The 12,265-nt window shown below is 46.7% G+C and overlaps 1 protein-coding gene across 4 annotated transcripts in view; it reads left to right on the top strand.

Moving 5' to 3' along the window:
* The window catches only part of SLC10A7 (solute carrier family 10 member 7), a 189,001-nt gene extending 179,641 nt beyond the window's left edge, over nucleotides 1-9,360 (top strand). For all 4 annotated transcript variants that reach the window (XM_045576284.1, XM_036423867.2, XM_036423866.2 and 1 more), the window contains 2 exons: nucleotides 5,562-5,707; nucleotides 6,961-9,360. In XM_045576284.1, the coding sequence (XP_045432240.1) occupies nucleotides 5,562-5,707; nucleotides 6,961-7,049 (235 nt within the window). In that variant the 3' untranslated portion in view covers nucleotides 7,050-9,360. The remainder of the gene's footprint in view (nucleotides 1-5,561; nucleotides 5,708-6,960) is intronic.
* Nucleotides 9,361-12,265: the final 2,905 nt, after the last annotated feature.

The raw sequence follows: 12,265 nt of genomic DNA, 5'->3' as shown, positions 1-12,265 counted from the left end.
CCTGTGCTGCGCTAAAAAACACCAGAGGAGAGTCAACGAAAATTATAATACTTTGCCTGTGTTCAGGGGAAACAAAACCTACACAAAACAGAGGAAGACACCCACGGGGGCCACCTTCCTGGTGGAGGAAGACACAAAGCAGGGCCCAGAGGACCCGTGGTGGGATTTAGGCACCTGGTAAGGACGAGCCCAGGCGGCTCAGCTCCTGCAAAGACAAGGCCGGGCTGGGCCGGAGCCGTGATGGCCACGGGCAGCGGGAAGTTGGGTTTGATGGAGTTAACATAGCTTCGTGATGAAAAGTAAGTGGGCTGGGGTCTAAGTCTGCCTCCACCACCTGCCCTGACGTGTGATGGCAAACCAGTCACTTAACTGCTCCAGACCCAGGGCCCCTCATCTTTAAGTGGGAAAATGGCCGCCACAGGCTGCTGAAGGGTTACATGAGAAAACGCAGGCGAAGCAGTGTTGTGCGGCGAGCGAGCATTTACTCCAGGGGGTGGTAACAGTGATTTGCATCGAGTTGAGTGGGTAGAGGATTCGATGAATGGGCTCTGGAAAGTCCTTGTGATTGTTTAGCAGGGAGTGGCTTTCATGGATCCGGGCTTTAGGAAGATGAATCCCACTGGTCTGCAGCATTGATGAAGGGAAGAATCTGAAGACGGGCCCGGGCAGGAGGCTGAAGAGTCATCTTGGCTTGATTGGTTGAGGAACTGAGTTAGGAAGGTGTGGTGAAAGCTGAGGGAAGGGGGATGTGGGTGGAGGGGAGACTGCAGGAGCATCATGTAGAGCTGGTGGCTTCCTCTGGAGCTGGAAAGACAAATGGGATTAATCGAGGTGATGCCCCAAGTTTGAGTTGTAGAAGCTGGGTAAGCCAGTGACAGAAAGGGGGACTCTCATCCCTTAGTTGGGGGAAAGTTGAGGTAGTCAAGACCTCAGGAAGGCAGAGACTTTGCCTGTGTTCTCTTAATGTCCTCAGCCCGGGAACAAGAACTCACAGACAGCAGAGGCCCAAAGAGTATTATTTTTAATGAATGGATGGATAGATAGATAGATAGGTAGATAGATAGATACAATAGATAGATAGAAAGAGAACATTGGGCACCTACAGGTAAAATAAACTCTAAATAATGATATCAAGTCAATAGTTTTTATATTGTGAACTATCAATAACCCTTTTGTGGGAATTATACAAAGGCCCACGTTTAATCTCTGAAGACGGATATCTGTTTCTCAAGGAAAAATAGAAAACAGTTCATCCAGTAGAAAGTAGTAACTTGAAACTCGAACATTTGATACAAAGGGAATATTGTAATTCAGAGAACATAAAATAAACATACTTAAAATGGAGGGCTGCGGGGTAGGGGGGGACCTGTTCCAGTTCGTGTTGTTTTATCCCTTCCATCCTGGGAACAAAGAATAAAAGGAAAGGATAAAAGAAACCCCTTCCTTGCTTGTTAGAAGAAGAAAGCTCGCACTTGAAGTTCCTACCGGGCAGATGTCTGTTGAAAGCTGTGCTTATGGAAGATGCCGCCGTGTCAAACTCTGTTGGGTGATTTCAGACGAGTGTGTCATGTGCGACATGGAAATGCGGCGTGCTGTACATCAGGGACTTCCCAAGTGCTCGCATCAGGCGGTGACGTGCCGTGGAAGGGCTCTTTATCTAGCCACACGGCGCGCGTGTAGAGCAGCGGGGAGATGCTTTGGGTGGAAATTACTTTAGTCAGAAAAGGAATCCATTTACAGGGTGCGCCTTCTAACATCTTTCAGACAATGCATTGTATTAAAGAGGCCCTTTTTGATTAATGTTTTATAAACATTTTTCAGCATGACAGCCTAAAGTCCCTGTAAAATTGTAAATGCATGCCTCGTGTTCACTTCCATAAAGTCAGATGCCACCTCCTAAAGTCTCGTTGGCTCCTGTCAGCCATGGTGACACAGAATCAGTACCTGGGATCATTAAAATTAATTTCCTTCATTTGTATTACTGCAGTGATGGTGAGATGAAAAGGGTCCTGATTTTAAATTTTACTTTTAAAAGAAAACTCTTTCTAGTGAGTTTGGTGGTTTTTTGTTTTGTTTTTTTTAAATCATTGCACTTTTTTTTTTCTTACCTAGTTAATGAATGTAATAAAAATGGAGTCATAGCCGAAACTGGTTTGGCTCGATGGCTAGAGCGTCGGTCTGCAGACTGAAGGGTCCCAGGTTCGATTCCGGTCAAGAGCATGTACATTTGTTGCGGGCACATAACCGGTAGAGGGTGTGCAGGAGGCAGCTGGTCGATGTTTCTCTCTCATTGATGTTTCTAGCTCTCTATCCCTCTCCTTTCCTCTCTGTGAAAAATCAATAAAATATATATTTTAAAAAATGGAGTCATAGCACAGTAACTTAATGATGGAATTTGGAAAAATACAAACCTATTCATTCAGCGCACTCCTCTTGAGCACCTACTGGACGCTCAGAGCTGAAGAAGAAATGGTCTCGGACCCTGAGAAGCTTAGCTCAGTGAGGAAAACACACAATGATACCAGATGCTGGGACCCTGGGCTGAGGTGAGCCCCAGGTTTGGTGAGCACAGAGCTAAAGCCAGCCTCGGATGCAGTTTAAGAAGGAAGGGCTGGCCGAAACTAGTTTGGCTCACCGGTAGAGCATCGGTCTGCGGACTGAAAGGTCCCAGGTTCAATTCCAGTCAAAGGCATGTACATTGATTGTGGGCACATCCCCGGTAGGGGGTGTGCAAGAGGCAGCTAGTTGATGTTTCTCTCTCATCAACGTTTCTAGCTCTCTATCTCTCTCCCTTCCTCTCTGTAAGAAAAATCAATAAAATATATTAAAAAAAAAAAAAAAAAGAAGGAAGGGCTGGAAGGCTGAGCCGGTCAGGAAGTGGGTGATGGGCATTCCAGGCAAAAGGATCTCAAGTGCCAAGGCCCACGGGCGGGACAGGACGTGGGGATGGCGCACGACTGGGCCGGTGAGGAAGAAGGCACAGTGCTCCTCATGGCTGAGCACAGAGGCAGGAGAGGGGCGGGGTGTGGAGACACAGAGGGAGTGGGGGCCAATCAGAAGGCCCTTGTCGCCTACGGTAAACACCTGCGTGATTTAGCATGATGAGATGGTGGTGAACAGCGGTCACTGTGGTGAGGAGGGGAGGAAGGCTTGGACAGAATGGCCTGTCTGAAGGTGGGGTGGGAAGTCCAGCACAGGCCGGAGCGACCTTCCTCCCGGTGAGGGGGAGGCTGGGTTCGGGTCCTCAGAAGGTAGAGGTCACTGTACACTGGAAGCTTCCTGAGGGTAAGGACTTGGCTTGTCTCTGTCCCTTTCCCCGGGGTGGTCCCTACAGTCGCTTAGTCCCTCATCCACAGGAGCTGCTCCAAGGAGAACGAGCCCACAAGGACTTCTGTCTGAAAGGCTTTTGGCACCCCAGGCCTGTTCTGCTTCGAGGCTTTGCAATCCCCATGGCGTCTGAACTGAAGACCTCGTTGCAGCTCCGGCTTCACCATGGGGAAAGTTTCCGTTTCCTCACTAGGAAAGCCGTGCACAGGGTAGTTTCAGCAGCCTCCAGGTTATTGCCAGGCCAAGTTCAGTTAACATGGGAAAGCAGGAGATGGATACACATGGCACCTAGTAAGCACTCAGTACACGGAACCACTTTTCCCCTTAGCATTGCTGTCTCTGCCTGATCCGTCACAGCCAGTGGGTTTCCGATGTCTCGGACACTAAGACACCTTGTATGTCTTGCATTCGGTTCCTTGTTGACTTACAGTAGCAGCAGCCGCCTGACTGTGTCCCTGGCTTCCCTTCGGTGCCCAGTGACTCTGAGCCCAAGGCTCAGCCAGGAAAGGACGCCTCAGGCGTTGTAGCCCAGCAGCCACGTCCTCAAATTTGGGGTCAGAAACCCCTGCTCTGATCGCCTTTAGGGACAAATGTTCCCATATTTCATGCGCTCCCTGGAGCCCCACCTTTCCTTCACCCCCATCCCCGACTTCTCGGCATCATCCCTGTGGACCAAGTCATCTTTCCTGGAAACAGGATGGGCGTGTTCACATCTTCTCCTTTCCTCCTCGGAACAACTTTCCAATGTCAGATGTGGCTTCTCAACTGTGAACAGATTGAACAGATTGAGCGTATTGTTTTTTAAGAGAAACCTTTGACTTTTATATCAGCAAGAAGACAGAACCCGTGCAGAAACCTCAGCCTGTGCTTTGGCAGCTCTGAAGGACTTTGTTGGGAAGGGTGGAGTGTTTTCCGTTTACGGCAATGGCTTGAGGCCAGGAGAAAGAAAGCGGCGGGAAAATGCATGTTGAGTAAAGGTTTGAAATTCACCAGAAGCACAAGTCATTGAAAACGCAGAGCTTTCCCCCGCCGGGTTACAATAAAAGATGGTTTCTGTGCCATCACTGTGAGAGCTTGGGAGCTGAAGTCTTTTCCAGAAGCTATTAGAAAGAAACGAGGAGAAGGCTAAGCTCTCACAGCGATTCAGGTGACAGAGCTGACCCACATACACACCTGTCCTGACAACCAGGCCGTATTCAAATCACTGGTAATAACAGTTCAACTGCCAGTGTCTGGATTGTGTTACAGGAGCTTAATAGATACACACTGTAGTCAGCTGCTTACAAAATACCGTATGCACACCGTGCCCTTGTGTAATAGAGTGTAGACTCAGGAAGTAGTGTTCATGTACTTGAATTCCATTAAAACTTTCAACATGGGTTTAAACAGCACTAGTCTTAGAGTTCGCCTGCCATGTGCAATGTTGTGTAGCACGCCTTGAGACCCTGGGCCAAATGAGAACATGCAAAGCCTTGGTTACTGTTCATTTGGCTGAAGTACCCTCCTAGAGACCGCAGTGTGTACCATTCATTATCTGACCATATCCTTCCAGCTCTCAAAAGTGAGCTTTGATGGCCGAAACCGGTTTGGCTCAGCGGTAGAGTGTCAGTCTGCGGACTGAAAGGTCCCGGGTTCGATTCCGGTCAAGGGCATGTACCTGGGTTGCGGGCACATCCCCAATAGAGGGTGTGCAAGAGGCAGCTGGTCGATGTTTCTCTCTCATCGACGTTTCTAGCTCTCTATCTCTCTCCCTTCCTCTCTGTGAAAAATCAATAGAATATATATATATATATATATTTTTTTTTTTTTAAAGTGAGCTTTGGGGCTTTGAAATGGTGCCAGGAAGGCCTCCCTATCTCACGACTAAGCAAGAAAGGACCCATTCTGAACGTTGGCCTCTCTGGGATTTTTCAGACTTCCTGAAGCAACTCTGTTCCACGCTATCTCCTCCCCTCCTCCTGTTAGACAGGCTGCTCATGCAGCAAGAGTTCTTGGTGCCCTCAAATACTGAGCACCTTCTGAGCTTTCATTGGCTCCAGGTGGAGCTCAGAGCCTGTGTCCTGAAAAGAAGATGAACCGACTTGGTGACTCATTTGAGACCTTCCCTTTCCAGTCCTGTGAACACCCACGAGGGATGCGGCAATGACCTATTCTAAGTTCCAATGTTAGTGGAGAATGTCCTTAATGGATGACACACTGAACGTGCCTCTCGATTTCCTCCCTTTGTCCCTCAGGAATCCCGATGCTGAAGATCGTGTTCGCAGGCCACGAGCACCTCTCCCTGATCTCCGTCCCTCTGCTCATCTACCACCCGGTGCAGATCCTCCTGGGCAGCGTGCTGGTGCCCACAATAAAGTCCTGGATGGTGTCGCGGCAGAAGGTGGGACTCCGGATGGATCTTACTTGGATCCAGATCAGATTGAAATGCTATTTCTGGGTGTTAGCTGTCCACACACTGCATGTTCTTGTTCTCAGAGGACATAGTTCCTTAACTAAACCCAACAATGATGCATGGATCCACTTCGGTCTGAGCAGGAGGGTTGAGGTTAAATGTTTTGTGTGGTTATAAAAGTACAATTATACTTAAAAGGCAGCTTGTAAAGCTCGTTTCCATTTGCTCATACTGAAGGGCACAGTGCACTGGGGTGAATGTTCAGTAAATGCACTCAAAGCACATGTGACCCGAGAGCCAGCCCGCTGCCGGCTCTGCCCCTGCTCACTGCTGGCCACATCACTCCTCTGCCCCTCAGTGTTTGCCATTCGAGGACTGATGCTGATATACCCCCAGAGTTGTGGGGGAGCATGCAGCAGGTGTCTGACAAAAGCTAGCTGCTGTGCTTGTCCTTCCTGTCACCACCGTCACTCATGTAGTTACTTAACCAAGTGCTAGTGAGGGCCACTCTGCGCCAGGCACGGCTCCAGGCCTTGTCCTCCCACACGGGGTTGGTAGAGGAGCATGTTAGCACCTTGTTCTTCACTGTTCACCCATTTTGAAAAATTTCAGTTAGACTTACACTTACATTTATCAATGTATATGTGCCTTATAGACCAGAATTTCTACATATACATTTTGACAAAGAATGAAGAAAATTATCTGAGAATCCTGATGCCCTAATAATAATGCACAGCCATAGCAAATAGCAAACTAGTCAGAGTGAAATGTTCTGAATGGTCCAAAGCCCTGGCCTTTGTTCTGCAGATAAAGAAGCATTTCCAAGGGGAGGCGACATTGGACAGCGCTGTTCATCTTCCCACGCTGGGGCCGCTGTCTAACTTAGAACACGCCAGGGCCTTAGGATGGCATCCCTCCCATGGGAGCACAAAACCAAACCCAGAGCACCCATCCCAAGTGTCTCCACAATGTCCCTGCAGACAAGACCGATTGAGACCTGGGGCCAAGCCCAGTGCACAGGGGACTGTGTGAGCGGCCAGGCCAGGCTGGGAGGTGACAGCCTGCAGGCCAGAGAGTTGGGCGGGCGATGTCTGTCACCGAGGTTTGGGTCAGTGGTTACATAGTGCTCGCTGGACGGGCCTCTTCCTCCTCGTAGCATCGATGATCTGATATTTATTGACGCTTGCACTCGGCCCCGGGGTGCTGTCCAACTCTGAACTGCGTCTTCTCCTCTCTTGCAGGGAGTGAAGCTGACGAGGCCGGTCGTATAGCACAGGCGGTGCCCGGGCTGCGGCGGTGTACATATGTACAGGGTTGTGCACAGTCCTGAGACGCGTACTTGTGAATTTTGCTCCGATGCATATTTTATTTTTTTACACACAGAAAACGATATAACTGTTGAAGTGCCTTAAAAATGTATTTGACAAGAGCGTTCTTTCCAAAACCGACTTTGTTGGTTACTGCCAGGGGCGGTGCAGTATTTTGGAGTTGTTCATCCCAAGTGACAAAAGCCCCAGCTTTGTGCGTACACCTCTGTCATGGTTACTGTACTGTTCGGAAGGAGAAACGCCCTTCCGAAGCGGGGAGAACTTCCAAAGTCTTAATCTAAGTACTTTGATTTACTGTGTGATTTTTTTCCCTACAACTGTGACATGCCTCTGATCAACTCCACAGGAGTCATAGACTGAAAAGCATAAGTTGTCTGCATTCCTTGACATCATTTTTTTTAGACATTCCTTCAAATGGTTTCCACACAGAAATTCCTCTGTGCCATGATCAGAAATTGTGATATTATGTGTCTTAAATTTACTCTAAGCTGCTTCAAAGAAAAGACCTGATGGTTGAGTGATGAGTCAATGAAGGGACATTTTGAGGAAAACTACAGAATATGACTTTCAGGATTTTCAAAATCATGGATTTTTCATTTTTCTTTTGCTTTAATTTCTTTCCTATTTCCCAACACACTCGCAAACTCATAGCAGCCAAATATGAGACACAAACCTGTTATCAGTTTGAGAGCAGCAGCAATTAATGATGGGCTGTATTCACATTCCACAACTGAGAAAAACCTTTTCTTGTTACATAGATGTGCTGAGCACAAATCACCCCCGTTAGCTAGAAGCAGCCTGTTACATCCTTGAATTAAGCATACTTAACGGCATTTGAGACAAGTTATGAATGAAATTTTCCTTGGCAGACTTGTCAAAGGATTGCGACATTAAAAAAAAATTTAAATCAGATTGCTGTTATGAATAAATGGAAATATGAAGGTCATAGATGCAAACAGATGTTACAGATACACATTCTTTCTAGCCAAATGGAAAGAAAAGTGGGCACAGAAAATGCAAAACCACTTATTGGTTTTGTTCCCAATTGGGCTTCAGCTTTCAAAACAGTATGGAATATTTGCCTCTGGGATGCCTGGAGAGCATTCACTGGACCCAAAGAGAGAATAAAGCAATATATACAATCAGGGGGACACTCTCTCTGCTTCCTGCACATCCTCTGTGGCATCCTGTCCATGTGTCTTTCTTGATTTGACAGACAAGATAGGCACCTGGGGTCACACCGGGCCACACTGTCCTTGGCAGCTGTCTTCTTGTTCTGTCAACAAAAGAAAACAATTCCTTAGGAACCAATCAAGTCTATCCACAGTGTAACTTTGTGTTCTTGTTACTACCCGGTCTCCTCTCCCGTGAACTTCTGACTCATTCCATATCACCGAATTTCACAAATTTCACAACAGTTGTCCTCGGTGTCAATTTCAAAGCTAGTGCCAGACCTCGCATAAAACTATGCTAAATGGGCTATTTGTCAAGAGTTTTCATTGTCAAGACTTTTGCTTGTAATTTTGCTTGGTACTTTGGATGCTTACAAATAATGGAGCTCAGAAAAGTTTTTGTGCTCTGTTCCTGTAAACTTCTTTAAAGTTCAGAGTCAATGAAATTGAGTTACAATAAAAGCTAGCATTAGAATGCTGTTTTTCCCCCAACTTATCTACCTCTCTTGTCAAACACCTGTAGTAGGTGTGTGATTATGGGATAAAATTCAACTGAAAATACTATAACATCTACATGGTGAATTTTGGTGACTTTAGTGATAAATTTATGCTTTTTTTTTTTTTTACATAAATGCTGTGGCATATTTTTCCATAAAGAAAAAACAATTAAAATTTATTTTTAACTCATTTTTATTGGGATTTAATTATTCATGTCTGAAAATACTTTATTATGTTTATGTACTGTCAAGCTATCTGTTCTATGTATTTGTTTTGTCTAAGTGTATTTATGAAAGAAATAATTAGATTATATTTATGTTTACCCATTTTTCCACCTGGATTTTTTTTAATGGCTGTTATGAAATTTGATTTTTTTTTTTTTAGTGGGTGATAATCTATTCTATCTATTCTTATGTTCTTTTCTAAGTTTTAAAATTTTTATGGATGGGTTTTTTGTTTTGTTTTTTTCAAATTCTTTCCTATTCTGTTTAAATTAACACACCTCTGGCTAATGTTCCATGTTTGTTTATGCTAAATACCAAATTTTTTCAAAAGGATTGGTAAAGTAATGAAGTGGATTATTTATGATGAATGGAAGATGAAAAGGATTCTATGATTAAACAAAGAGATGTTTTAGAAATCACAAGAGAACCTGTGTCTTATTGTGAGCCTGATTTCAGATGCGGTCCCAATGCCTTCTGAGAGCCTGCAGATTTCTCTGGAGTCACCCAGACACTATTGTATAATTTGTGGCGAAATAGACACAAGCTCCACCATCTTTCCTTCTTAGTTCTTTCTCCAGGCCATAAATTTAGAGCCAGAAACAGCCCTGGCTTTTGTATCAGAAATATGGTAGGTTCTCTGCATCGGAGTTGAGGACCAAAGAGAAGCATACCCAACAGAAGTGATAGATTTGGGGTGATCTGAATGCTTGTTACCCTCATTATTCTTTTGAGAGAGAGAAAAGAGGAAACCTTAAAATGCCTTTTCCAAACCCAGTGTTTCCTTATGAGCGAGTTACTTTGAATTCCATGCCTCTGTTCTTGATTTGCTGTGCTTGGTTAGCAGTCTCTTCTCCCTGAGGGCCAAGTGTCGTCACCTGCCCCACCCAGCTTTCCTGCTTCCCACAGGGCAGGGCTGGCTTCCCGTGATGTGCCCTTGGAAGATGCCTCCCGTTTTCTCAAACCTTTGCATCATCTGGTTGTTACTTGAGGTTTCTGTCTCCTCCAATGCAGTCTTCATCTCTATTTCTCTTCAGTGCCTAACGCAGTGCCTGGCTCAGAGGAGCAGCCACAAAAATGTGTATTGATTTTCCAAACTGTGATCTTAACAGGTAGGTCCTCACCTTCAAAACTGTGAGAGTTCTTATTATAGACTCCCTTTGAGTTAGTTATTTTGTGTACCTTGGCTATATACCCCAAGCGAGATTGCTGGGTTATGGGGGTTCTATTTTTAATTTCATGAGGATCCCCCATACTGTTTCCCATAATGACTCTTTCTGCAGAAAAAAAGTCAATCTGCTTTACGCTGAAGCTTTCTGTTTATCTGGGGGGAAAGGAAATAAAAGGTTCAACATCCACCAAAAGGTGCTATAGAGGAGATAAGATAAAACATTCCAGTAATAAGGACACCAAATCACAAGCGGGCATGTTTACAGGAGGTGATGAGAAGAATGGATAATCTTGGAAATCTTGGAGGAGCACGGGATTCGCTCTTAAACCATCACATCCAGATATAAATTAAGATGCGCTCAGATGGACTGGGAGATTGCGACACTAGCAGTAATACCCAGTGCTCTGTGGGGCACACATGCCCACCCTGGTGATGCCAAGCTGCCAGCATGCTGTTCCTCACGCTGGCGTTGGGAGGAATGAGACAGCCGAGCCCAGCATGCCTCCGCACCACAGGCCATACTAGGCTCTTCACCCAGACTTTGCATTTGACTCTTGCAGCAACCCTAGGAGGAGATGTAATATCGCCATCCCCACTGTGTAGGTAAGGAAACTGAGGGCAGAGAGGCAAACAGTGATGGCAGGCCTCACAGTTCCCAGGTGAGCGGAGATTTCAAATCAGATTCTCCTGACTCAGGAGCCCACACAACTCACCACTAAACAGACTTCTCCACAACCCTAAACTTCTGGAAATTAGCCTGATTCTAAACTCTGAAATCTGCCACCAAGGTGGATAAAGGATGTTGTTCTCTCTCTGTGTGGTGTGAATCAAAGCCTTCCCCCTCCCCCCCCCCCCCCCCCCTCCATCTCAGAAATTCCAGATGATCAGAAGGAAGGCCCAGCTCAGAAGGAAGGCCCAGCTCAGAGCCCACGGGAGGGGAGGCAGCACATGGAGGACATGGGTCCTGGCCCAGCCCTGTTCCTGCCTCTTCCAGACGTGAGGTCCTGCAGCCCCGCCTGTCTGTGCTCACGTCCGTGAAGTCCTGGGGTCTGGGTCCATGCCTGGCCCTCGGAGTCCTAGGCAGGCTTTGCCAGCGTGGCTGGAACTCAGCTGTATTTTCCACAGGACTTCCTGTCCTGGAGACCCCCTGCTGCTACACCTCCTGGGTGGGTCATTCTGACAGTCCCATTTAACCCCCCCACTCCCCACCCCATCCCTTTAACATTTTTAGGAATTCTGGTCTTCAAGTCTTCCCACCACTGGTGGGAACTTCTGAGCCACGCCCACAGCATTAGTCAACCTTCTGTAAACCAGCAAGGACGCCCAGATCTGTGGCCCTGAGCTCACGTTTCCCATTTCACTGGACATTCGCACCTGAATATCCCCAAGGCCCCTCTAACCCCACGTGCCCTAGAGGAAAAGTCAATAACCTCTCCCTACATTCACCCTCCCCAAGCTAGTTTCCTCTGTTGGCATAGCAACCTCCCCAACCTGCTTTCTGTGTTGGCTTAGCAACCAGGCCTAGCGGTCCTCCCCTCAGCCTTCACAGCTCACTTTTGGTCTTCAGTTAGCGAATTCTCTTTATTCTGTCTACAAAACTTCTTAATTCCCACCTTCTTCCCCATCCCACTGCTGCTATCTTAAAAAACCTTCCTTAGTGTTTCTTTTCCCTCCAGGATTGCCCTTCTTCCACCAGGAAGCCCTTTGCTGGCATGTATCCATCGCCTGCCATGTGCTGGGCGCTCTGCTAAATGCTTTCCATGAATTACCCTGTTTAATTCTGTGACAATTTTGGGCTTTGGTGTAATTGCTCCCATTTTACAGATGAGAAAATGGAGGCTCCAAGAGACCAAGTTCCAGGTGCCAGAACTTATAAGTGACAAAGTCTGGATTTCCCCCTGGATGGCTGACGTGGCCAGCACCTGGGCTTCCCACCTCCTCTGCACTACTAACTGGATTCACAGTCTCCCCACCCCCTCCCTGACACATTCCCCCGCTTATGAGACACCGTCTTTGGTTTTCAGTTGTATAAAGAACATCTTCACTTGCTAATTTATCACTCATCAGGTTGTAGAAAATTATCATTTTCCACATGTTCTCCCCCCAACCCCCCAAATGATCAGTTTCTTCCATGGGTACCTGCTTTGTTTATCTCT

Source organism: Pipistrellus kuhlii, unplaced genomic scaffold, assembly GCF_014108245.1.
Source record: "Pipistrellus kuhlii isolate mPipKuh1 unplaced genomic scaffold, mPipKuh1.p scaffold_m20_p_8, whole genome shotgun sequence".
Classification (NCBI taxonomy): Eukaryota; Metazoa; Chordata; class Mammalia; order Chiroptera; family Vespertilionidae; genus Pipistrellus; species Pipistrellus kuhlii.
Note: the sequence above shows the minus strand (reverse complement) of the source record. Positions and strands in the feature narration are given on the sequence as shown.